The sequence below is a fragment of the Agelaius tricolor genome, unplaced genomic scaffold (genome assembly GCF_023055355.1).
Source record: "Agelaius tricolor isolate 1412-34295 unplaced genomic scaffold, bAgeTri1.0.p SCAF_2, whole genome shotgun sequence".
NCBI lineage: Eukaryota > Metazoa > Chordata > Aves > Passeriformes > Icteridae > Agelaius > Agelaius tricolor.
The window spans coordinates 90,917,458-90,943,904 of NW_027269262.1; the positions used below are offsets into that span (position 1 = coordinate 90,917,458).

At 47.4% G+C, this 26,447-nt stretch overlaps 1 protein-coding gene across 2 annotated transcripts in view; it reads right to left on the reverse strand.

The window, feature by feature from the left end:
- The window catches only part of COL22A1 (collagen type XXII alpha 1 chain), a 241,495-nt gene that overhangs the window by 95,302 nt on the left and 119,746 nt on the right, over positions 1 to 26,447 (reverse strand). For both annotated transcript variants that reach the window (XM_071421854.1, XM_071421855.1), the window contains 6 exons: positions 25,267 to 25,320; positions 20,826 to 20,879; positions 18,799 to 18,843; positions 14,328 to 14,381; positions 13,027 to 13,080; positions 461 to 496 (listed from right to left, as the gene is read on the reverse strand). In XM_071421854.1, the coding sequence (XP_071277955.1) occupies positions 461 to 496; positions 13,027 to 13,080; positions 14,328 to 14,381; positions 18,799 to 18,843; positions 20,826 to 20,879; positions 25,267 to 25,320 (297 nt within the window). The remainder of the gene's footprint in view (positions 1 to 460; positions 497 to 13,026; positions 13,081 to 14,327; positions 14,382 to 18,798; positions 18,844 to 20,825; positions 20,880 to 25,266; positions 25,321 to 26,447) is intronic.

A 26,447-nucleotide genomic window follows, 5' to 3' on the forward strand; every position in this document is an offset into this window, starting at 1 on the left:
CTAAGGAAAGATCATTCCCTCTCATCAGAAACTGCCTTTTTCTTCTCCTACCCCAACTCTTACACTTAGTCCATATCAAAGACACTCAGCTACTCAATACTGAAAGTTCATTTGCTTTTGTAACTGGACCAGGCTCTATGTACCAAAGGCCACTTGGAATCAACAACTGTCAGAAACCACACAGTTTTGTCAGAGTATTGCTCTGTCTGATGCACTTGAGGCAATGCTTTCTTTCATTGCCTCAAGTCCTGGTCTTCACACTTCACAATCTCCCAGAATCGTGGCAGAGCATCTCCTCATTGGAACCTGTCACATGCCTTCTTCAAAAATCTTCGCTTTTAAAAACTTCTTAAAAAAAAAAAGTATTTAAGAACATCTCAGTGAGATCCTCCCAACGTGCATTTCTACTTCTCATGCAGTAATGCTACAAAGTCTGGGAAAGCTGAAAAAAAATTCTTACTGAAGTGCCAGGCAATCCTGGAAGTCCTGGTTCACCCTGCAGGGAAACAAGACAGAAATGAAAAAACATACATAGAACACAACATGGCACAATAAACAACAGTGCAAAATAAAAGCAACATCCTGAGCATATTTTCTAATGGTTATTGTACATTCTTATTTTCAATAACCATCTCATAATTAATAGATCTGGACATATGATCGCAATTAGCTCTGTTTTCTCTGCTTTGCAGATGAACACATGCAGAAACTGGTTGTGGACTGTGTTACTGTGATGTTTTACATACATTTTAATGACATTCACTTACTTTAAATGAACGATGCATTGGATGCACAATAGCATTAGATTTGTGCTTCAAAAAATCTTGTGTTTGCTCTGTACACTTACCACACAAACAAACTGTTTGATGCTTAGATCCCTAAGACCCCCAAGGAGATGGATATTAAGGAGGTCAAAACACTTTTATTTGTTAGTAACTAAAATAACTGCAAAAAAAGTGAGAAATGGTACCATTTCCCTCAAGTAATTTTCTAGAGCAATTCACGCCATAGTGGTTGTGGGACACTGGGATGCTACACCCTCTTCCCATGATTTATTGCCATCTAGGCTATCAATTTGTTCCAGTTCATTTTTCTCCAACAATGTCCACCATTTATTATGCTTCAAGATTGTGCATACAGAAAGTTTATCCTTTACTTTAGGCACAGACTGGTGTTACATTTATCACATAGCTTCCCTCCACACTCTATTTATTCATTACTCATGTAGGTCTCTGAATGACCCAGCATATATTTCATATATTTTCTCTTAAGTTCAATTACTCTTTGTTATTTATTCAGAGCATCATAGAGTGGTTTGGGTTGGAATGAATCTTAAAGATAGAATCACTGAAACATTAAGGTTGAAAAGACTTCCAAGGCCATTGAGCTTAACCTTTGACTGAACACCACCATGGCAGCAAGACCAGAGCACTGAGTGCCACATCCAGTTGTTCACGGAACACTTCCAGAGATGCTGACTCCACCACCTCCCTGGGCAGAACCTTGCAATGCCTGACAAACCTTTCAGTCAACCAATTCTTCCTGCTGTCCAACATGAATGTTCCTTGGCATAGCTTGAGGCAATTTTCTCTTGGGTCCTGAGAAAAGGACTATTCCTGAAAACCAGTCCTGTCGCTGGTTTTCTGGGAATAGAGACCAATCCCAACCCGGCTACAGCCACTTGCCAGGGAGTTGTAATGAGCAGTAAGGTCCCCCCTGAATCTTCTTTTCCCCAGAATACACTCAGCTCCCACAGCAATTCTTCATAGGATTTATCCTTTAGACCCTTCATCAATTGCACTGCCCTTCTCTGGCAACAGTCTTGGCACCTCAACCCCTTTCTTTTCATGAGGTGCCCAGAATTGAATGAAGATTTCTACCCAGTGCCCAGCACAGAGGGACAGTCACTGCCCTGGTCCTGCTGGCCACAGAAGGCCAGAAGGCCGCTGGCCTCTTTGCCTACCTGGGCACATGCCAACTCATGGTCAGCCTCTGTCAGCCAGCATCTCCAGGGCCTTTCCCACTGGGCAGATTTCCAGCCACTCTGCCCCAGCCTGGGGCACTGCAGGGGCTTGCTGCGACACAAGGGGAGGACCCAGGCCTGGCTCTTCTTGAACCTCATCCTGCTGGCCTCACACCATCCATCCAGCTTCTGAACATCCCCTCAAAAGAGCCTTCCAAACCTCCAGTACATTGACATTCCCACTCAACTTGGTGTCATCACAAATTTACTACTGAAGGTACCCTCAGTGCCTTTGTCCAAATCAGAAGGACAGACACTGAACAGGACTGGGCCCAGGGGACACCACTAGTGACCAAAAACCATCCGAATGTGGCACCATTCACAGCCACTCTTTGGGCCCAGCCATCCTGACAGTTCTTAACCCAGCAAAGAGTGCCCCTGCACAAGCCCTAGGCTGATGGCTTTTCCAGGACTCTGCGGTGGGAGATGGAGTCAAAGGCTTTGCTCAAGCCCAGAGAGACTCCATGCACAGCTTTTCCCTCAGGCCTGAGATAGGTCAGTTGCTCCTCAAAGGACATCACGTTGCTGAGGCAGGACCTGCCTTTCCCAAACCCACACTGGCTGGGCCTGATCCCTCAGTTGTCCTCTCCGGGCCCTGTGATCCCCCTCACAATGATCTGCTCCAGAACCTTGCCTTGGCTGACAGGACTGGAGTTCCCCTCAAGGTCCCTGCAGTCCTTCTTAGGCATGGGTGTCACACTGGCACCTCCAGCCATGTGGGACCTCACGACTGGCCAGGACTGATAATAAAGGATGGAGAGTGGCTTAGCGAGCTCTTCTGCCAACTCCATCAGCAAACATGGGTGACTCCCAGCCAATCCCATAGACTTGTCAGTGGCTCTTTAGGTCACTAATGACTTCCAACAGGATTACAGGGGCTCTCATCTCCTCCTCTACCCTGTCTGCTGGCTCAGGGAGCTGCTTGTCCTCTGAAGAATTGACCTGCCCATAGAAGACTGAGGCATATTCCCACCCCACACCCAATAAAGAATGGAGATTTTCCTTGGCCCTACTTTGTTGTTAATTTTTGTAAACAAACACTTTTAATTGTCTTTTACAGTAGTGGCCAGATGAAGTGCTAACAGAGCTTTTGCTTTCCTTATTATCTTTTGACATGAGGTGGAGGCCAAAGGGTGGAACATATGGTGGGCTGGGTGGGAAAAGCAGGGCACAGGGCTTCTTTGGGGATGTTTAAGAGAGCGAAACAAGCAGGTTAAGAGAGCAGTAAGTAAGTTAAGAGAGCAGCAGATCATTGGGGGAGGAAAAAGCATAGCAAAAGTAGAAAGGTAAAGGGCTAAACAAGACCTTTGTGACAAGGGGTGTCTACATGTCAACACCTCTTTCTACAGTGTGTGTCCCCAGGACTCTTGGACAGGGGCATGTCCATGGAAATTACCAGGCCCCTGAGACAAGGGGTGGACATACCCACCAGGCCTTGGTGACCCCTGGTTGTATCATGCCCAGAGAGCTCTTGTAGGGCCAAACGCCTCATCTTGTCACTCTCAGGAGAGCAGCTCTCTCAGAGGGCAGCAGTTCTCTCACGAGGCAGCAGCTCCTCAGGAGGAAGCAGCTCTCCCGGGTGATCCTGGCCAGTGCTCCTCAGAGCACAGCCAAGATGTCCAAGAGAAAGGAAGCGAACGCCCTCTGCCAGTCCCGTGAGGGGCAGCCACTGCTGTCCAAGCAGCAACAGGTGAGGGATGGGAATGGAGGGAAAGGCTGCAGTGGGACCTGGGGGAGGACTGGGGCAGAGAGCGGCAGCCAGGCCTGGCTCCAGGCCTTGCTCTGGGGAGGAGCCAGTGCCAGGATGCCCTGGGTGAGGGAATGGCCCAGAGACAGCGAGCACAGCTGGGAACCCAGCCCAGCCTGGCTGCTGTGGCCAGCACCTGCCTTGAGACAAGGGCCGTGAAAGCATTTGGGGGGACAGAGTGTCCACACAGCTGCCTCCACCAGATAGCTCCTCCTGCTTCCCACAGGCGACTCACAGGCACCCACAAGCAGCTCTGCAGGTCACCTGGACAAACATCGCATCCCTCAACGGGGACAAACCGCTCCGCAGACCAGTCAACTCAGGGAGCCTCCCAGGACATGAAATACAGGAGGGCAGTCTGGAGGGAGGGCACTCAGTGCCCCTCACTGGCACAGTCACACGGCCACCAAGATTGTCCGTGTCAGACTTGCCACCTCTCCATGGCCCTCCATTGTCAGTGACACCTCTGTGGCAGCTCAGCCCTCAGTTGCCAAGAGCAGCCTCGGCACAGATCAAGCTGCCCCCTCTGCCAGCAGCCCCAGCAGCCTCTGGGTCTTCTCCCAGAGGCAGAGCACAGTCCGCAGGCCACGTAGCCAGCAGCCACCGAGACCTAGTGCCACCTTCTCCATGGGGCACTAGGGCTGCTTACAGGGCCAGGGAAACACCTTCCCTGGACAGCTCAGCTGAAAGGCTCTGGCGAGGGTCAGCAGCAAGGCAGGGCCATTGCCTGCCACCCCTGCGATGGGCAGGTGGCATGCTGCTCCAAGTAGGGACCCAGCCTGCCTGGAAGCACATGGAGCACACCGAGACAGAGGGGCACACTGAGGTGCAGGAAGAGCACAGTGGCAAAACCTATGGGTACCCATTTAGAGGCCTCGCCCCGTGCCTGTCTGAAGACAGGTACATCATGTCGACCTCGACCCAGAAGCGGTCCAGTGTCTGCCAAGAGGCAAATGCAGAGACCCAGGTGATGCCCAGCGCTCTTGGCTTGACCAAAGATGCCACAGAAGAGACAGGAAACTCCTCTGTGTTCTTGTCTCCTGCCCAGTTGGCAGAGCAGCCCTCTGTCTCTGACAACTTGCAGCCCTGGGACAGTTTTCCAAAAGAGCCAGAGGACAAGTGGCAGGAGGAAGAACTCCCAGAAACAGAGGCTGCAGGAGACAGGGACAGCAATCCTCAGAGCACATCCCTTGCCCTCTTGAAAGAGAAACAGGCAGGAGCTTCTGCCCTGGACAAAGATCCCTGGGCCGAAGGGCACAACAAGCTTTTGCCATCACCAGTGCCTGAGGAATGCTCAGACTTCTCAGCTTCTCCCTCATCTGGAAGCCCCTGTGAGGACAGGGAAACTCATCCGCTGCCTGAGCAAACTGCACGTGGCAAGCTGATGGGCACAGGGCCTGAGGATGCTTCAAAGCATCTTCTGAATATCGAGGCAGAGGAGATGGAAAAGTTGGAGGAAGACATCCTCTCCTCCCTGGATGCAGAAAGCCCCTGGGTCCAGCACAGCCTTTGCAGCTGGACCATAGACTGTACAGGAGAGACCAAAAACAACGCACAGCTCGTGCCTCCCGACCTGTTTGAAGAGCTGTGGTCTCTCTTTAACAACGAGGATGCGCCGTCCAGGGACACTCGGCTAGACCAGCTGCTGGCAAAGTGGGAGGAAGAAGAGCTCCCTGACAGAGACACTGCAGGAGAGGGGGACAGTGAGCCAGAGAGCGAGTTGTCCCTCCCACTGCAAGAGGAGGGAGCAGAGCCAGCAGCTTCTCCCCTGGACGGGGATCCCTGTGAGGAGGGGCACAGTGAGCCTCTTCCTACGGCACTGCTCATGGACACAAATATGTCTGCGGTTTGTGTCGCGACTGCCGATCCTGCAGACGAGGCCGAGGCAGCAGGCACGGAGGCTGGCCGTGCCCAGGCCGCCCCTCCCCAGGAAAAGCCCTGCGGGGATGGGCCGCCGGCAGGAGCTTGCCCGGTGCCTGCCCAGCCCCTCACACCCTTTGTTCCTGCTTGCCCCGCTGGCAGCGCAGCCGTCCCGCAGCCTCCGGCCCCACGGCCATGGTGCTCCATGGCCAAGACGGCCCGGCGGGCTCGGCGCCGCCTTTTCTCCTTCAGCTGCCTCAGGGGGCAGCCAGAGGAGTGAGCCCGGGGCCAGCAGCAGGCGGATTCCCAGTGATGACTGCTCACCCTTAGGCAACCACTTGCCAAAGGTAGGTCCTGTGGCCAGCCCAAATCCCTCAGCCCCAAGTCAGCAGCAAGGCAGCCTGGTCGAGGAGAGCTGGCTGAGGCAGGATGGAAGTGCTGCCTTGCAGAATCCCTCAGATGCTGTCCTTAGGGCCGGGGGGTATCCCCATCCGAATGCAAGCCTGCATTTGGAGCTGAGAAATGCTCCTTGAGCCTCAGTATTGCAGGCAAAGGAAAGCACCCCAATCCTTCTTTCGCGTGGCAAATAGGAAAACGCCTCCCTGATAGCCACAACAAGGACTGGAGAAAGGTGTGAACTCTGAAAGAACGACCTGGAGCCCTCGTCTCCACAAGAACCACAGAGACCTCCAGCCCATACTAGCACATGGTAAGGAAAGACTAACATGATGCTGCTGGAAACAAGCATCTTGGACTGCCTTCTGCTCCATCTTTCTCCCATCCCCTCTGCCCCCACTTTCCTTCTCACACATCTCTTTATTCCTTTCTATCTCTCTTCCTCCCATTTATTGTTAAATAAAATCCCTGCTGTGGACTTTGGTAGATAGATGGTCTCATTGGCACCTTAAGTCCAACATAAGGATCTTTCCCTAATTGGATCTCAAAAAGGGCACACATCTACACACAGCACTCGAGGTCTGGCCTCCCCAGTGCCCAGCACAGAGGGACAGTCACCACCCTGGTCCTGCTGGCCACACCAGTGCTGACACAGAATTCCAGGAGATCACTGGCCTTCCCCACCTGGGCACTTGCCAGCTCAAGTCCAGCTGCTGCCAGCCAGCATCCCCCGGGCCTTTCCCACTGGGCAGATTTCCAGCCACAATGTCCCCAGCCTGGGGCACTGCAGGGGCTTGTTGGAACATGAAGGCAGGACCCAGGCCTGGCTCTTCTGGAAACTCAGCATCACACCATCTGTCCAGCCTATCCACATCCCTCCCACAGAGCCTTCCTACCCTCCAGCATGTTGACACTCCCACCCAGCTGGGTGTTGTCACAAATTTACTACTGAAAGTACCCTCAATGCCCTTGTCCACATCTGCAGGACAGACACTGAACAGGACTGGGCCCAGGGGACACCATTAGTGACTGTATGCAAACTCGATACAGCTCCATTCCCAGCCACTCTCTGGACCCGGCCATCCTGACAGTTCCTGTCCCAGCAAAGAGTGCCCCTGCCCAAACCCTGGGCTGATGGCTTTTGCAGGACTCTGCTGTGGGAGATGGAGTCAAAGGCTTTGCTTGAGTCCAGGGAGACTCCATACACAGCATTTCCCTCAGCCCTGAGGCAAGTCACTTGCTGCTCAAAGGACATCATATTGCTCAGGCAGGACTTGCCTTTCCAAACCCACACTGACTGAACCTGATCCCTCAGCTGCCCTCTCTGGGCCATGTGATCCCCCTCACAATGACCTGCACTGGAACCATGCTGGGCCCTGAGGTCAGGCTAGCAGGCCTGCAGTTCCCTGCATCCTCCCTGTGGCCCTTCTTGGGCATGGATGTCATATTGGCACCTCCAGTCAAGTGGGACCCTGGCGACTGATCAGGATTGATAATAAAGGATGGAGAGCAGCTTAGCGACCTCATCTGCAGCTCCCTGAGCACCCTTGGGGGACTCCCAGCCAGCCCCACAGACTTGTCAGTGTCTCAGTGGCTCTACAGATCACTAATGACTTCCTGTAGAATTACAGGGGGTCTGGTCAGCTCCCCGTCCCTTGTCTGCCAGCTCAGGGGGCTGCTTGTCTTCAGCACAACCGGTCTGTTACTGAAGGTTGAGGCAAAGAAGGCATTAGGTAGGGAAAACTTTTCCTCATCCTTTGTGATGATATTCCCCCCTGGATCAAATGAAGAAAGGAGATTTTTCTTGGCCTGTTTGGGTCAGTTTAAATAATGAAGGAGGCTGCAATTTGAGGCCTTGGGAAAACCCTCTTGCAATTAGGGAGAGCAGGAGCTCCCACCCATGATCCTCCAGTTCAGCTATTCAAATTACTACTAGAAAGTCTTAAGTTCCCTGGGTGGTCATTGGATAATTTTTGCTGCTTAAATTGTAATATTCCAAGTCACTCTTTCCTGTTGGATCCTTAGCTCAGACCCTGCCTTAACCCCCTCCCTTTCTGAAATGTGTAAGTATCCCTGCAGAGCCTGAACCCCAGCTTTTCCTGGTTCGTTCCTTGTACTGTGCATGCTGTTTAGTTTGTTGTTTTGCTGTCACATTAAAGTTGCTTTTCCTAACAACTGGATTAGGCAGTCTCTCTCATCAAAGTCGCCAGGGCCGGTTCTCAGGGAAGCCACTGGTCAGCCGTCAGGGCTAGGACCAGAAGGCTTAATTGGCTCTCCTTTGTTGTTGGATCTTTTTAGACAAACACTTTTTCTTGTCTTTTACAGTAGTGGCCAGATGAAGTGCTACTGGGGCTTTTGCCTTCCTGATTATCTTTCTACATGGGGTGGGGCCAAGGGGTGGAACACATGGTGGGCTGGGTGCGAAAAGCAGTTTGGCAGGGCACAGGGCTTCTCTGGGGATGTTTAGAAGACAAACTCAAGGGGGGGACAAAGGAATGCTGCAAATCACTAGGACACAAACAAGGGTAGTCAAAGTAGAGGGGCAAAGGCCTAAGAAAGCAACATCTTGATGGAAATCGCCGGGCCTTTGAGACAAGGGGTGGCCATGCCCACCACAAAGGCCCACCAGGCCTTTGTGACCCGCGGTTCCATTGTGCCCAGAGGCCATTGTGACACGGGTTCATGCCATGACCTGGAGGGCTCTTGTGGGGCCAAAGCCCTCATGTTGTCACTCTCAGGAGAGCAGGTCTCTGAGGAGGCAGCAGTTCTCTCACAAGGCAGCAGCTCCTCAGGAGGAAGCAGCTCTCCCGAGTGATCTTGGCCGGTGTTCCTCAGAACACTGCCAAGATGTCCAAGAGAAAGGAACCGAATGCCCACTGCCAGTCCCGTGAGGGGCAGCCACTTCTGTCCAAGCGGCGACAGGTGAGGGATGGGAATGGAGGGAAAGGCTGCAGTGGGAACTGGGGGAGGGCTGGGGGCAGAGAGCAGCAGCCAGGCCTGGCTCCAGGCCTTGCTCTGGGGAGGAGCCGGTGCCAGGATGGCCTGGGTGAGGGAATGGCCCAGAGACAGCGAGCGCAGCTGGGAACCCAGCCCGGCCGGGCTGCTGTGGTCAGCACCTGCCTTGAGACAAGGGCCGTGAAAGCATTTGGGGGGACAGAGTGTCCATATAGCTGCCTCCATCTACCACCTCCTCCTGCTTCCCACAGGTGACTCACAGGCAGCCACAAGCAGCTCTGCAGGTCACCTGGACAAACATCGCGTCCCTCCACGGGGACAAACCGCTCCCCAGACCAGTCACCTCAGGGAGCCTCCCAGGACATGAAATACAGGAGGGCAGTCTGGAGGGAGGGCACTCAGTGCCCCTCAGTGGCACAGTCACACGGCCACCAAGATTGTCCGTGTCAGACTTGCCACCAATCCATGGCCCTCCATTGATGGTGACACCTCCGTGGCAGCTCAGCCCTGAAATGCCAAGAGCAGCCTCGGCACAGATCAAGCTGCCCCCTCTGCCAGCAGCCCCAGCAGCCTCTGGGTCTTCTCCCAGAGGCAGAGCACAGTCCGCAGGCCACGTAGCCAGCAGCCACCGAGACCTAGTGCCACCTTCTCCATGGGGCACTAGGGCTGCTTACAGGGCCAGGGAAACACCTTCCCTGGACAGCTCAGCTGAAAGGTTCTGGCAAGGGTCAGCAGCACGGCAGAGCCATCGCCTGCCACCCCTGCGATGGGCACGTGGCACGCTGCTCCAAGCAGGGACCCAGCCTGCCTGGAAGCACATGGAGCACAGCGAGACAGAGGGGCTCACGGAGCTGCAGGAAAAGCACGGTGGCAAAATCTATGGGTACCCATTTAGAGGCCTTGCCCCGCGCCTGTGTGAAGAAAGGTACATCATGTCGACCTGGACCCAGAAGCGGTCAAGTGTCTGCCAAGAGGCAAATGCAGAGACCCAAGTGATGCCCAGCTCTCTTGGCTTGACCAAAGATGCCACAGAAGAGACAGGAAACTCCTCTGAGTTCCTGTCTCCTGCCCAGTTGGCAGAGCAGCCGTCTGTCTCTGACAACTTGCAGCCCTGGGACAGTTTTCCAAAAGAGCCAGAGGAAAAGTGGCAGGAGGAAGAACTCCCAGAAACAGAGGCTGTAGAAGACAGGGACAGCAATCCTCAGAGCACATCCCTTGCCCTCTTGGAAGAGGGAGAGGCAGGAGCTTCTGCCCTGGACAAAGATCCCTGGGCCGAAGGGCACAACAAGCTTTTGCCATCACCAGTGCCTGAGGAATGCTCAGACTTCTCAGCTTCTCCCTCATCTGGAAGCCCCTGTGAGGACAGGGAAACTCATCCGCTGCCTGAGCAAACTGCACGTGGCAAGCTGATGGGCACAGGGCCTGAGGATGCTTCAAAGCATCTTCTGAATATCGAGGCAGAGGAGATGGAAAAGTTGGAGGAAGACATCCTCTCCTCCCTGGATGCAGAAAGCCCCTGGGTCCAGCACAGCCTTTGCAGCTGGACCATAGACTGTACAGGAGAGACCAAAAACAACGCACAGCTCGTGCCTCCCGACCTGTTTGAAGAGCTGTGGTCTCTCTTTAACAACGAGGATGCGCCGTCCAGGGACACTCGGCTAGACCAGCTGCTGGCAAAGTGGGAGGAAGGAGAGCTCCCTGACAGAGACACTGCAGGAGAGGGGGACAGTGAGCCAGAGAGCGAGTTGTCCCTCCCACTGCAAGAGGAGGGAGCAGAGCCAGCAGCTTCTCCCCTGGACGGGGATCCCTGTGAGGAGGGGCACAGTGAGCCTCTTCCTACGGCACTGCTCATGGACACAAATATGTCTGCGGTTTGTGTCGCGACTGCCGATCCTGCAGACGAGGCCGAGGCAGCAGGCACGGAGGCTGGCCGTGCCCAGGCCGCCCCTCCCCAGGAAAAGCCCTGCGGGGATGGGCCGCCGGCAGGAGCTTGCCCGGTGCCTGCCCAGCCCCTCACACTCTTTGTTCCTGCTTGCCCCGCTGGCAGCGCAGCCGTCCCGCAGCCCCCGGCCCCACGGCCATGGCGCTCCATGGCCAAGACGGCCCGGCGGGCTCTGCGCCGCCTTTTCTCCTTCAGCTGCCTCAGGGGGCAGCCAGAGGAGTGAGCCTGGGGCCAGCAGCAGGCGGATTCCCAGTGATGACTGCTCACCCTTAGGCAACCACTTGCCAAAGGTAGGTCCTGCTGTCAGCCCCAGCCCAGCATCCACAAGAAAATAGCAAGGCAGCCGGGCCAGGGAGAGTCAGCTGAGAAGGATGGCAGCGGTGCCTGGTACAACCCAGACAGAATTTGACTTTAGGCCCAATCTGCATTGGGGCGGTGCATCTCCACCCTGCTCCCAAGGCTGCAGTCAGAGCTGAGAAATGCTCCTTGGGCCTCAGCATTGCAGGCAAAGGAAGGCATCCTCCTTTCACATGGCAAATAGGAAAATACCTCCCTGGATAGCCCCAAGGACTGGAGAAAGGTGTGAACCCTCCACAAGAACCACAGAGACCCCAAGCACTGACAAGCACATGGTAAGGAAAGACTGAGGTGACATCGCTGGAACCAAGCGTCTTGGACTGTCTTCTGCTTCATCTTTCTCCCAACCCTCTCTGTCCCCACTTCCCTTCTCACCCTCCTCTATTCCTTTCTATCTCTCTTCCTCCCATTTATTATTAAATAAAATCCCTGTTGTTAACTTTGGTAGATAGATGGTCTCATTGGCTCCTTAATTTGGGCAGAGGCATCTCTCACTAATCTCCATCTCAACAGGGCCACACATCTGCACACAGCATTTGAGGTGTGGCCTCCCCAGTGCCCAGCACAGAGGGACAATCACCACCCTGGTCCTGCTGGCCACACTAGTGCTGATACAGAAGGCCTGGAGACCACTGGCCTTCTTGCCCATCTAGGCACTTGCTGGCTCAAGTCCAGCTGCTGTCAACCAGCATTCCCAGAGTGTTTCCCACTGGGCAGCTTTCCAGCCACTCTGCCACAGCCTGGAGCACTGCAGGACTTTGTTGTGGCCAAAGTTTACAACCTTGAACTTTGCCTTCTTGAACCTGATACCATTGGCCTTGGCCCATCAATCCAAAATATCTGGTTCCACCCCTGTGCCTCAAGCAGACATGCCACCCAGTAGATCAGTTTGCCTAGGGCCCCATCCAAACAGGATTATTCCAAAAAGAGCTGATGTTATGTGATGTTATGTGAGAAGTAGTAAAGAAATACACACCAGCCACTCTGAAAATATCAGACCAAGGAGACAAACATCTTCTGGAAGTACCAGTTGCAGCTGGTTCAGAAATATGAATGAAGTGATCAAGACTGATCACTACTGCAGGAAGAAAATAGCGGGAACTGCTTCCAGTCTCTGCATTCTTGGATAAGGGTCACTGATTTAATCCAGAGGAGAAAAAGAGAAAGAAATCCAGAACTGGCCATGCCTTTCCACTTCTGCTGAAGAGCTGGGTCGGAAATACCAAAACCACAGCATCATCTCTAACAGAGAGGGAAACATAAGGCTGCCCTGAATATTTGAACAACTCTGAAAAATAACAAGGTCAAAATTGCTGCTGAGAGAAGTGAATAACTATTTTGCAGGTAGGAGGCTCAGAGGCATTTTGTTGTCACTTTCTGAGTCATTTCCACATCTCCTGGGTGAGAAAAACAGTTTCTACACAAACATATTGACATTTCTACCCACATTTCTTAGATGAGGAAGATTCCTGACCCACACTACACTCTATTTCCTTCTATTCTCATTATCAGCATTAAACGAAGAGCAGAGGAGTCATAAATAGATACATTTTAACACACACTCACACCCATTTCAGACTGAAGCCATGTCAGAAAAGTGAAACATTTAAATATAGATAAACTTTTGTTATATACAAACGAGATAAATATTAGTCCAACAGCCCTGATATTTCCAGCACTGAGGGCCCAAGGAAGAATTAACAAATGTGTTTCTAAATCCACTTTGTGCATCCCATCCCAACTTACCTTGTCTCCTTTGGTCCCACTAGCACCAGGAGGGCCAGGGCTGCCAGGAGGGCCCTATAAAGAGGTAAAATGGAGAGAAAAGTCTTTCTTTCTAAAGTGCAGGAGAAACAAGGCTGCAGATATTGGCAGCACAGTGATGTCCTATTGCACTGGGCAGGAACTAACAGAACATATGAGCCTGCTTTGAATCTGCAGCACAAAGAGGAAAGAGAATAACAATGGAGATGCCACAGCAGCCATAATAACACCAATCCAATTTCAGCTGGTTCAGAAGAATTGCAGTTCAATGAGTATATCAGCATCAAACACAAAATTTAGTATGAAATTCAGGCATGAAGATTTACCCCCTTCTACGTGTCTAGACATGAAAAAGGAAGAAATGCTTCAGAAAACCCGATTTCTGTAACAGGGTTTCACTTGGACAAATTGTTCCTTTGAAGTACTAGACAAAAAGGATCCATTTTGACATCCCTCTGCATTTTCCTACTTCATCTACATTTGCTGCAAGTATAAACCAGTTCTTTATCCATCTGTAACACTGGAAAACATTTCCATCTTGCAAGGATAGTGATAAACACTAACTAGACACACACTTCTTGGTACAAGGCAAACTGCACCTGAGGAACAGAGCAGGATGCAGATGCTGCACCCTGGAGGTATCAGGCTCAAGGGTGGCAGTGATTAGCTGCATGGCTTTTGGAAAATCCCTTCTGTCCTCTGCTTCTTATTTTGTCCTTTGCTATTTAGCCCAGAAGGTCCTTGGAAGAAAAGGATGCTTCTCATTAGGTATCATTCCCTGGGTAATGAAAACAGTCTTGTGGAATCTACAGATAGTGGTTTTAGACAAAGCAGTGTGTGTCTGATCAGCAGAAATGTACTGATCTTCTAGGCCATTTTCTGTTTTCTTTTTGTTTTAAAAATGTAAATAGTCCTAAGCCTTTTTTTTTTTTTTTTATTGAAAACAAACCCAATATATTAAATCCAGTTCTTTTCCTTTCCTGTTGTGGGCTTAAACAACCGAGTTTCTCTGAGTGCTTTCTTATGTATTTATTGAAAATTAAGACAAACATTCAGACTATCACGTTTAAAGGACTGGCATTTCCTGTGAGTGTAAGTTGCATTCTAGTTTAATTCTAAAAGCAAACAAACAAAAAAAGAAAAGTGTACCAAAGATCCTCAGAATAGGGACATGATTGGGTACTATCATGATTCAGCAACCACCCATGATAAGTCTCAGTTTTAGGGTCAACTTCCACTCTTTCCAAAGAAACACTTCCAGTTTTTGAGTATTTGCCACATACCTGTTTCCCCTCCACACCTGGCTTTCCAGGGAATCCATCCAGGCCTCTGTCTCCCTGGAAAAAGAAGAGAAAGAACCATTCTAATTTAAATCTGTGCTGTTTAGATCATTGCCCTGAAGGTGATGCCCATACTATCTGCTCCAAGAGTAATGAATACGGAGAGAAATTCCAGCCAGTCCCATAGAGAAAATAGCTGAAATTCCTACATCTGTACCATGAAAAGTTGCTGCAACCAGAAGCAGGTTTGTGCTAGCTTTCCATGTCGGCATCCTTCCTCTGCCTGCTGAGGTGGGTTTGTGTAAACTGGACAATGTGCTCCAGCAGAATGTCAGCCCAGAACAGCTCTTACAAAACTAATAAAGCAATCCAGCAATAGGTTGGTTTTACCCAGTAATGAAAAATCTTTCATTTTTCACTTTTCCTTTCTGTAACCTGGGGGAACAATTAATTTGTTCCTATATGTCTCCAGAGCTGGACAGCCCACAAAGGTCATATGCAATGGATTTCACCACTTTATTGCTTGAAGATATCAGTTTTTCCCCCTGAACCTAAACCTGATTTTTTTTTTGCTGTAGTTCCAGACTAGTAAGTCTTTCCCTAACCCCCCCCACAGAGGAAAGTGTTTCCTTCATCTTTGCAATGACCTGTTATGTATTTGAAGATTTACAAAACTCCCCTTTCAACTTTCTCTAGACTAAACAACCATAATACTTTCAACTTTTCTTCATGGGCATGTTTGTCAGTTCTCTGATCATTTTTATTGCTCCCCTTTGTGCAGTGTCCAATTTTTGCACCTCTTCCTTGTAGCTAGGTGCATGAAACTCAATACACCTGAGGCTAACTTTGAGCAGGAATATATTTTCATGTTTTATAGACTATTTTTCTGTTTAAATCACAGGACAATGTTTACTTTACACCAAACCCCCTTCCACAAGACAGCTCCTTGATCAGTTGTTCCCAATCCATAACTGCAATTTGTTGTCCTATGTGTATGAGACATCCTGCAGCTGTCCCTTCTCAATGCCATCTTCTGCTTTGGGGAATTGTGTTTACAGGATAATTTTGAATTCTGACCCTGATCTGTACTGTTCTTCCATATTCAAGTTCAACATCATATTTTATAAACAAAGTTCTTGATAGAGATAACTGGATCAATTACATACGTCTGCTGAACTTCATTTTTCTCCTACTGATTGTGGCCTTTGACCATTCAATCTCTTTAGTTTAAAAACTCCTAGAAACAGGGACTTGTACTCTCTAAAGTCCTTAAATCTCTGAAAAATGAAACACAGATTTTGTTTGGATCCTTCACACACAGCTGAATATAAACTATCAAACACACACACAGTGCCAATGTGAACATGAATGTGCATGTAAAAACAAATTCTACAAGCACAAGCAGTGACAGAAAACTAATAGTTTTATGCTGTTTTTTAGTGTTTTTCTGTATCTTAAATTCTGTTAGATCATTGTTATTACCTGCAAAACCACACTTAGGCCATTTGATTTAATTCACTTCTTCTGTAAACTACATTGATTTGCCCAGTCAGAAATGGATTTGCTAATCACTATTTATTTTTCCTCCTTAGAAAGTCAATCAATCTTCCAACATAAATGTTATTTCAAATTATGTATTCAAGGAATGAAATTAAAGATACCTGTATCCTCCAGAAAGCCGCTGAAAACCACTGTCAGACACCCAGATCCACTTGCTTTGGAGGTATAGTTTCCACATTAATGCTTTCCTTTGTACTGCCTGAACTACAAATATCCTGAATTTAAGACTTCCAGCAAGCAACAGCTTGGTATATTGCTGACAAAATGTGCAGTGTGTTCCCAGGAGAATTTTTAACATCAATACACTGCAGCAATGAGTACTTCACACACGCTGCTTTAGCTGCCAAAACAGAAAAGTGTCGATGCTCTTACTGCTACCAATGGGGACTGGAAAAGGCAAATGTATTATTTATTCAAGCAAATACAAAAAAAGCTATTTGAAAACACTCCAAACAATTGTGTTTTCTGCTGTTTCTTCAGAAAAATCTGTCATTATAAGTATTTTTTATTATTTTCCCATTCTTTAAATAAGGCTACTCAGTGAAAGGTACTTTTCTCCCAATAGAAAGAGCAAACACATTAAAGTTTCATTCTCAAATTTCCACTTTAAGATTCCATTTCTTTCTTCTGTGTTCTACTGTTTTTTCTTCTTTTAACCAGTAGAACAAAATGGTGAAGATTCACAAGCAACTAGGGGAAATAACAATTCTGCCAAAACTTCAGTGCTGCTCTCTGACCTCTACCATTTAGAAAATTTAATGATTTGTTGGAAAAATGATTGCCCTGGAGTCTGTAGGGCCCTGGAAAGGCTGGAGGAGAAAAAAAACCCACTGCAGAGGAATCTGGCAGCAGCAGACCAGTCCTGCTGCCTTCTTACACAATCCCTTCTCAATAAAACAGACAAGGTTTTGCAGGATGGACACAGGATTATCCAGCAAAAGCAATGCCCTTTGTCACACTGAACTGCTGGATGTGCCTAAATTAGAATGCCAAGCATCACATACAGATATGGCTCCTGTTAGCAGGGCAGTGCATCAGAATTACCTGTCTGGAGTCTGTCCTGGGTTCTGCAATGGGCTCATTGACTGCAGAAAGGGCATGGGATAACCCTCATATGGTGCAGTGCTTTTCCTAAAAAGCACTGGATTTGGGAACCTCACTCAACAATAAAGCCTCAACATTTACATGCAAGGTCCCAGGATATGTGAGTAATGCAGCAAGATGGATGGGATACTTAGGGCTTTTTGGTAGTAAGGGAGAAGACTTGATAAAACAATATTCAGTGCATCAACTAGTTTTCCCTCTGATATTATAACCCCTTTTCTCTTCAGGCACAAAGAAGCACAGGTTGCGTAGGTGTCAGTATTGAGGTTACAGACTGAAGAGCAGACAAGAAAATATTTGGCCCACTGAATTTACACCCACTGTTTTCACAGTAGTACTGACTGGTAAAAGTTAAAGCACTGGCAGTGGGTGCACTGAGACCATCATTAAAACCTGGGAAAAAATTGAAGCACAATTGTTGTAGCAGAGATTTGGCTGCTTCAGGGAAGGAAAAAAAAAAAAAAGGATGGGGGAGCACCTCTAATTGTGCAGATCCTTCTAATGAAACAAAACCTAATTCATTTATTCATTTCTTCCCCACTCTGATCTTCCTCTGCTTAGTCAGTTGCCTGCCCACACACAGCTCCAGCTTCCTCTCCCATCACAGTGATGTCAGAAAGATGGATTTTCTTCCAGGAGCCAAATATTCCAGCAGATTAGACAATGTTGCCTCTGGAAAAGCAGCAGAGGCACTGGCTAGACACAGGACACCTATGCAGTTCTGCAAAGGGCTGAAGGAAAAGCATGACAGAGATAAAGTACAGTCCAGCCATTTGCTCTAGCTGCAATAATGAGGATAGGTAATACAAAATATGATCACTTTATCATAAACAGGAGAAAGGATGTTGGTGAAGAGAAACACAGTATCTCACACTAAGGGCCTACTGATACTTTTTCCCAGTAGGCAAAAATTTGGTGTTAATTGCTGGGTTTCTCTCCAGAAGAAGATGGAGACTGAGAAATGGGAACAGAGCTATGCCAGCAAGATGATGACTCCCTCCTTTACACAAACACAGGCAAAGCTGCCAGACCCTCCCTGAGATAAACCTGTGTCAGGACTGGCTTGAGTCATAAGCAAGACAGAACGTTTTTGAGGGGCCCTGAGCACTGCCAGGCAGGTCTACAGCAGAAGTGGGTGCACATCTGAGGTCTCTCTGAACACAATGAGCAAACTGAAATAACAAAGGCTTTGTGCCTGCCCAGCTCTCCTTTTAAATGCCTCTTCCAGGTATAATGAGCATTTTGTCTTTTCCTTGAGACACAAAAATGGTTCAAATCCCAGAGTGACCTGTACTCTGTGAAACAGCTGTTCACAGTCAGGAGAGAACATGGAACTGGGAAGCAATTCCATTTGGTTGAAGTCTTTGACATAATACAAATTACCTGGTACTTACTACTAGTGAGTTTATGGGGATGGGAGAAAAAAGAAACATAGGAAGTTCAATGATGTGAAAAACTGGAATGAGATGGGAAAATTCTAGATGCAGACATGGTCAGTGGCAGTCAGTGACCATCCTCAACTCTCAGGTTGTGCACACAATGTGAAGATCTCCCTTCAGATCTCCACACTGGCAACCTCCACTCCTCTCCTCCATCCCTAGCTACACACACACACTAAGTCCCTAAATGTGTTCTTAGTAGACAGCATAGATCCCAAAAACCCTCCTGCCCACCCATGGGAGGTAGGGAGCACTTGGAAGTGCAGTGCATGAGGAAACCCCATCCCTCTCTAGAGCTGCTGGCCTGGTAGTCCACCTCAGCTAATGGGCAAAGGAAAAGCCTGGATTTTCCTACCATGCAGCAGAAATACCTTGTCTCCTCGTGTTCCCTTTTCTCCTCTTTCTCCTTGTAGACCCTAAAAATAAAAACAAACAAAGATTATAAAGCTAAATCCAAGTAGAGGCATAGTTACCTCCTCTAATTAGTCACCATACCAGTGTGCACATCTGCACAATCAATTCAAGTGAACCTCAAGGACATTTTCTGTGTTGCCAGTCCTCAGAGTTGGCCACAGGCATGATCTAAGCAGACTCACAGAGCAGGGACTGCTTGTGAGCCCAAGAACATCTGTAATATTATATTGCCTGCAGACACAAGACCCTCCTGCCAACAGCAGAGTGGAGGGACAGGGAACACACCACAGCTGCAGATGGTCTGGAAAACAACCAATGCTCTGCATTTTTCAAGTTTCTTGTAAACAATGAGAACTTTGGTAAAGGACAATACTGATGAGAAAACCTATCACATAAACAAGCAAGTGGGTTTGGATGTGGTAGCCAGACAGACAGCAGGTAGCTTTGAGAACTGGCAAAGGTTAGATGCACTCTGTCCTGGGGGCCCAGCACATTTTTGTGCTGTGAATGCAATGCCAGTATTCCTCAGGACTGCATAATTCATCTCCTCCCAGCTACACCAGAAACATTGCTGGAGCTCAGTTTGATGTGGCACTAGCACAGACAATTGACTCAATGGGCAGAAAAAGATTTCACCTTTCCTTAGCTCAGCAAATACCTTGTATTTTATCTTTATTGTAGAAACTGAGCAATCAGCTAATAGCTATAGAGAGACAAATATGCTCAGACAGTAGTGACCTCTCTAAAACTGCCAAAGCCTATAGTGCTTCTTGCTGTAATAATTTAATACTTCAGTTTACTTTTATATTATAGTGGAGTCTTACCTTCAAGCTAATGAGAGCTCCGTGTTTGGGTATATTTGGCCCTCAGGTTGATTTAGATAATCATCTAAATGGGCAGGGCTATTTTATACTAGAGCAGGTTGCTCAGAGCCCAGTCCAAGTTGGCCTTGAATGTTTCCAAGAATGGGGCATCCACCATCTCGCCAGGCAACCTGTTCCAGAGTCTCACCATCCTCGTAGTAAAAACCTGCTGCCTTATATCCAATCTAAATCTCACCCCTTTTACTTTAAAATCATTATCCCTTGTCCTATCAAAATAGGTCTTATTAAAAAGTTTAGCATCTTTAATATATTGAAAGGCCACATTAAGGTCTCCTCAGAGTCTTCTACAGACTGAGAAACCTCAACTCTCAGCCTTATCTCACAGGAGAGGTGCTACAGCCTCCCTACCACTTCCATGGCCCTGTTCTGGACCTGCTCTCAGAGGTCCACAAATCTTTCCTGTGCTGGGACCCCAGTGATGGATGCAGCACTGCAGGTGAGGTCTCAGCAGAGCAGAGCAGAGCAGAGGAGCAGAATCATTTCCCTCACCTGCTGCCCATGGTGCTTTTGGACTCTGAGTGCACACTGCCAGCTTATGTCCAGCTTTTCATCCACCAGCACCACAAGTACTACTTGGCAGGGCAGCTCACAATCCTTTCATCCTCCAGCCTGTGGGAGATGACCCCCATCTGGGTCAGCAAATCTCAGAAAATCCAATCGGCCTTTCCAACATCAGCTTAAAGGCTGCTTACCAAGCTGGGACTACAAGAAAGAGCTTTGAAAATATGACTGGAAACTTGCTGAGAGGAGGTATTTTTTCTTGGTGTTCTGTTGAAGTTTTAAAGCACCTTATAAATGGTGCATCATCACAGACCAAAGCAATTGCATTACAGTGGGAGCATCACAAAATCACCAGCTGTTATCTCAGTAATCAAGTCATTTCTGCTGACATCTCTCTACTGGCTACAGGTCTGTTCTCATTTAAAGAAGACAGAAGAAACTCAATGAAGTCAAGACAATTTTACCACTTGGACTTAGTGCAGATAAGTGGTCAGACAGACTATAGACTGCTTAATAATAAAAAATACGTACACTGAACACACTGAAAAAGTAAAGAAAGTTTCTAGAGAATTAGAAATTGAACAAGAGCCGTGACTTACCGGTGCTCCTACGTAGCCTTTAATGCCTGGAGGACCTTGTTTTCCCTCGGATCCCTGGCAAGAAATTGAGATACAGTAAACCACCAGAAACTCTTTCACATAAAAGACCAAGAATAAAATTAGTTTGTCAGAAATGCATGTTGGTCTTCCAGACTCACATTGAGGCTTCTTGACTCTCTCAGTGCTAATACAGGAGTCGTGTCTTTCCAACTACTTACCCAAACTGACACTCCAGTATTTTCCTCTGTCCCCTCAGACATTAGCAAGTTTTATCCTTCTGCTTTCAGACTTTAACTAAAAACTGTCCCATACAGGTTTCTCTAGAGCTTATTTCAAAAGGTTTAGCAATGTCAGCTGTTGCACCCAACACCTGTTGGGGCTCCTGAACATAGCATTAATGGAACAAAGCAAAGGTATACATTGCAGCAAAGTGACCACAGTCTTCAAAATATTATATGTTTTGAAGAGTAAATGCAAAGAAACAGATCCAAACTAAATTTTCCAATGTTTATGTTTACTGATAAGAAAAAATGCAAGAGGATCAGGTACATTTCATCAGTCTTTCAGCTGGTTGTGCACTGACTCACCCTGGAGAAGGTACACCGTAATGGAGAGTACTCACAATTTGCCCTTATGTGTCTTACAATGCCTGAAAATTATCTGGATCCCCAGCTGAACAGGTTCAGCCCTCAGAACTGTCCCATGGGGACAGCCTGGGCCTGGGAAGTTGACCTAGAGAATTGGTTTGGCATCTTATATCACCTATTTGACAGATTATTTTCTTACTTACATCACTTCCCCTTCCCACCACTCTCATCTGTCTAACTCCTGTCTAACACTAACTGGGTGGCTGTAATGGATAAGGCTTCAAAACAGATAGAGATATTATTACTAAATAATTTTATAATAATGACTAGATTTTGTATTAATAAAAGTTTTACATTAGATAATAAAATTAAAAATGCAAGACATGTATGCAATTAATTAGTAGCAGAAGTGAGGCTTTTTTTTCCCCAGTGCAGGTTAACAAGAATAGGGTTCAAGCACAAGCAAAGATGGCTCTGGGATCAGACCTCTGCAAGGTCAGGAAGCCTTGCAAGTCCTCTTATAGCAAGCATGCACCTAAATCTCCCCTTCAGCCTGCAGAGAAATACTGCTACAAAAGTCTAGGCAAAACCCCAAGAGAAACAGTCCTGCTCCAAGTCATCCAAATTGCAGAAGTCTAACTCAGTCCTGTTACATAAAACGTGGTTGTAGCACTCAGCAGAAGTTATAGAGAAACTGGGTTTGTCTGGATGAGATGTGCTGAACCCACTCAAGGCCTGTGCTGAGATCATGTCTGGTAAACCAGAGAAGCGTGAGACCTTCGACAGGTCGAGCAAGCAAGAAGGAAATTTGTCAAAATGAAACTCTTACCTAATACTTTTTATTTCAAAGGATTGATTTTTTTTTCCCCTCTCCCTCTGCTTTTTCTATTAAGTGCAGATAACTGTCAGTTCAGATGGGAATGCTATAGCTATGTCTGTGCCACAGCAATGACAACCACAAAAAACCTCTTTATCCTTTTATTAGAGATACAGTGGGGAAAAACGAAGGAAAAGGTTGAATATTTGCAGCAGGATATTGCAGGCTAAAGGGTCTGATCTCAAAAATCCAAACTTTATTTCTCTGCCATAACATTGTGCAGTGAACAATCTGAGATCTGACCCTTTTTCTCTGGACCCACTTATTCCATTTAAATTAACCTGTGAGGTCCCACATATTTATGTGGGAGTTTTCCCCACTGGCCAGTGGATATTTCTTGCCATCTCAGATTAACATGACATCTGTAACCAGAAGCTCCAACACCTCAGCACAAGGCTGACTTTGATGACTCTTCTTTGTATCCAGCTTGTAGCCAGCAAGATCATCCATCATTCTCGGGGAACAAAGAAATTTACCCTCCAAGTTTGATGAAAAAGAAAAAACTCACTCCAAACCCTACAGGTTTATGCTGAAGACACTGAGCTAGGAACAATCTCCCCCAGAGACATCACTGAGAAGCAAAACCAGTAAAACCAGGGATGATGTACCAAGGTCATTTCATTCCTGTAACCTGTACATGAACCCTAATGGGCTCAACGACCATTTCTGTAACTCTTTGGACTGAAATTCCATTACCAGAAGTCTGGAGGACTCTTATCTGTGCTACTGGAAGCTTCACACAATTAATGAGGTCTGTAAAAAGTACAAGACAATGTCTTAAAAGAAAGTGCTGGCAATTCCCACTGAAGCAAAAGGCTCCTCAGCCAAGGAGATAAACAAGGGGCTGAATTTCCTGGGGCACAGGTATCATTGCTGAGCACACACTGGGCTTGTCTGGCTCAATGCTAATGAAGATGGATCGAGACAGGAAGGATCACAACCCAACCAACCAGACAAACTGCAACATTGCTCTCCACGGAGCCTGGGGTAGAGCCCAGAGCTGCTATATTGATGCCAAAAATAAGTGATCTGCCAAAAAACCTCTAAATAATCATTACACCAGTAATTGGAGATGTGACCTCTCTAATTGCCAACTCCACCCATCCTTATACACCTTGTTCCACATTGATGAGGTGCTCAGGCTTTACACTGAGGAGTAATGTGGATTCCTGTTTTAGATTTTAAAGCCCTGTCAGCAACTCAGGGTTATTTCTTAAAATAGCTCAGGCCAGAATCCAGCTCAAGGACACTGCTCACAGCCAATGCTTCATTGAGGTAAATGAAAGTCACTGTGAAAACACACAATAATTTTATATTTAGGCACTGTGAGAGGCTGGGGTTGGCCAAGCTCACGTCTTCCCTGGGAGCACCTGGCACTGTCCAGTCAGATGTCTTTAGGTCCAGCCCCACCAGCACCTGTCCTGCCCAGCCCACAGATCTGAACTCCTTCTATTCTGCATTGCCTCATTAATTGGCAGAACTGCATGTTCCTGAAGAACCTGGTGGGAAATATGGAGCAGGATCAAGTCCACTTTGAGGAAAATGTAGGTACCTCAGTTTAGCTTGGTTTGTAAAAGCTTTGCAAAGCAAATGTGAGGAAATTCATACCACAAAGAGCATCATATAGCCTGCTGTTCTGTAACTCCACTACATGAGACATGCAGGACAGAGAGAAAATATGTATTTATTTACTTGATAGGAGAGATGCAGATAAAAAGCATTTGTGAGTGATAAATTCAGTTCATTTCAGCCAAGATCCAAATCCTATTAAGGGCAAAATATTCAGTGTACTGCCATTCGGCTCAGCCCAGCCCTGCTTTGCATGTGTCATTTATCCCCTGCTGAAGCCAATGTGGTTTCCACAGAGAACCCTGGGATGGCTGCCAAGTATTTCTGCTAATCTACAAACTCCTCATGAGTTCTGATACTCTCCTGATGGGACTTTGGGAGAGGGTGAATTTCCCTCTATGCAAAAACACCTTTTGGAGACAGGGCTCTGCATAGCTGAGGAACACAGGGGACCTGTGTATGACCTGCTTCATCAAGTCCTCTCAGACAGAGCCAAGGGACAGTCAAGGCTACACCCAGAAAGGTGCTGAGGTACCAAACTCCTATTTGAGGGTAATGGCATCAGTGAACTCAGTGTGAGATTTAGGTGACTAGAAATGGCTCTTTCAGAAAGATGAGATATTCAAAAGTCTTGGCTTCTACAGGAACAGAACTGAGTGAAGTTAATTTAGGCAGTCAAATAGTTGTCCTTGCAGCACCTTTTACAAGATGAACTGAACTTGCTGTGCATGGTACCCCCAAAAACACACTTGTCACCATCTACTTTTTGTGTTATAACAGCAAGGCTGAAACCACTTGAGGGTATTTATCCCCTCAATAACCAGGGAACAAGGCAAGGAGAGCTGAGACTTTGAAAGAAGGTTAGAGAATTGCTGCTTCAAACTTTGCATTTCTGATGCTCAGCTAAGTCCCACCAGATCTGCATTCAGAAGCACCTTGTTTGAAGCAAACCCAGTGATATAAGCACTGGCTTAAGTTCTGTATCACTCAGGCACTGCTCACTGGTGCAAAACAGAAGCTCCCAAACTAGGCAGAAACATTAAGGATAGGATCTCTACATGTTCTATTTTTCAAGTCATAGAGTAGGAGTAATAATTCTCATCAGCATCTTAGTGAGAGTTGGAAAAGCTATAGAAGATATGACACAAGGTTTATGTGCCCAAAAACATGCTTTGTTCACCTTCTCCAGCTACACTGTTGATTGAAAAAAAGTTATTTCTTCTTCTTACAGTCTTCGCATAATTGCTGATACCTTAGCAGGCCCCTCATGAAAATGGGCATTTTGAGTTTCTAAAATCACTAGTAAGAATATCAAATGTCATCAACAATGAGTAATTCAAGCCATCTAAACATAAAATATCAGTTAAAGAAATATGCCTGCCCATGCAAAGAAGAAGGGAAAGGTTACCTTTGGACCTGGTGGCCCAGGCAGTCCAAAGGCCCCTGGATGTCCTCGTTCACCCTGCAAGTAACAGAAATATCACTGGTAAACACAAATCTTTTATATAGAAAGGCTAAGATAGCTCAAAATAGTCAGTGCATGCAGTTAGAAATATTGACAGTCCTGAGTGCCATTATACAGAGAGCTGAAAGTCTACAATGTGTTTTCCTCAGAAAAATGAAAGCAGAAATAAAATGAAAACTGAAGCAGCTCTTTATCTACTCTCAAAACACAATCAAGTAGTAAAAAATGAATTCCCTAAGTTGTGAGCAGCTTGCACTGATTAAAGTGTGCAAAGATGGATTCCTTGGAGTCAGCAAAATGCATTTGTTCTTGATTTGTCACCTTGCAGTGTATAAACAAATCTTATAAGGAATTCTGTAAGTACAACAGTGTCCAATCCCATGCCATGTGTGATGTGATGAAGTTGCATCAGTTCTGGAAGCAATATTGAAAAATTGTCACAGTTTTTCCAAAGTAGGACAATCGTGGAACAAAGAAAAAACAGGATGTAAGGAAAAGTGTTTTTTTGCTGTGTGTGTCTCCTTTTATGTATACCTGCCTTCCAGAGAATCCTTTCCCAAGCTCCTTCAATTGCCACCAAGTGACTGCCATAAAGTGAATGACATGGTGAAGGTTCAACATTAGGTTGAAGACATTTCTAAGGGATGGTGATCAGGCAAGGGAAAAGATGTAAGGCTCTAAAACACACTTCTATGAGATACTGGAAAACATATTTGTGGTTTTGTGTTTCAGCTGTGGTCCTCTCACAGGCAGTATGTGGTACACTGCATCCTTCCTAGAACTAACCTTGCCCTCCTCCTCTTCTCTTAGTATTTATCAGTGCACAAAAGGACTCGAGGTATTTTCTTCTGTGACCAAGACTCCAGTTTCTCCTGCTGTGGAAAGCAGCATGGCCCCTTGCACCTTTGCTGACTCTGCTAGCCAAGGACTCCTTGCCAGCCATAAAAGAAGTGGCCAGGCTCTGCAGCTGCAGCTCTTTACCAGCAGGTCCCAAACCACAGAATGCTCCCTCTCCCTCCTTAATGAATGACAACAGAGCTGCCCTGGAGCTTCCAGCCATGGTTAATCCATAGGACACCTGCCTTGGCTGCAGACATGTGAGGGAGAGTTTTGGGACTATTAAC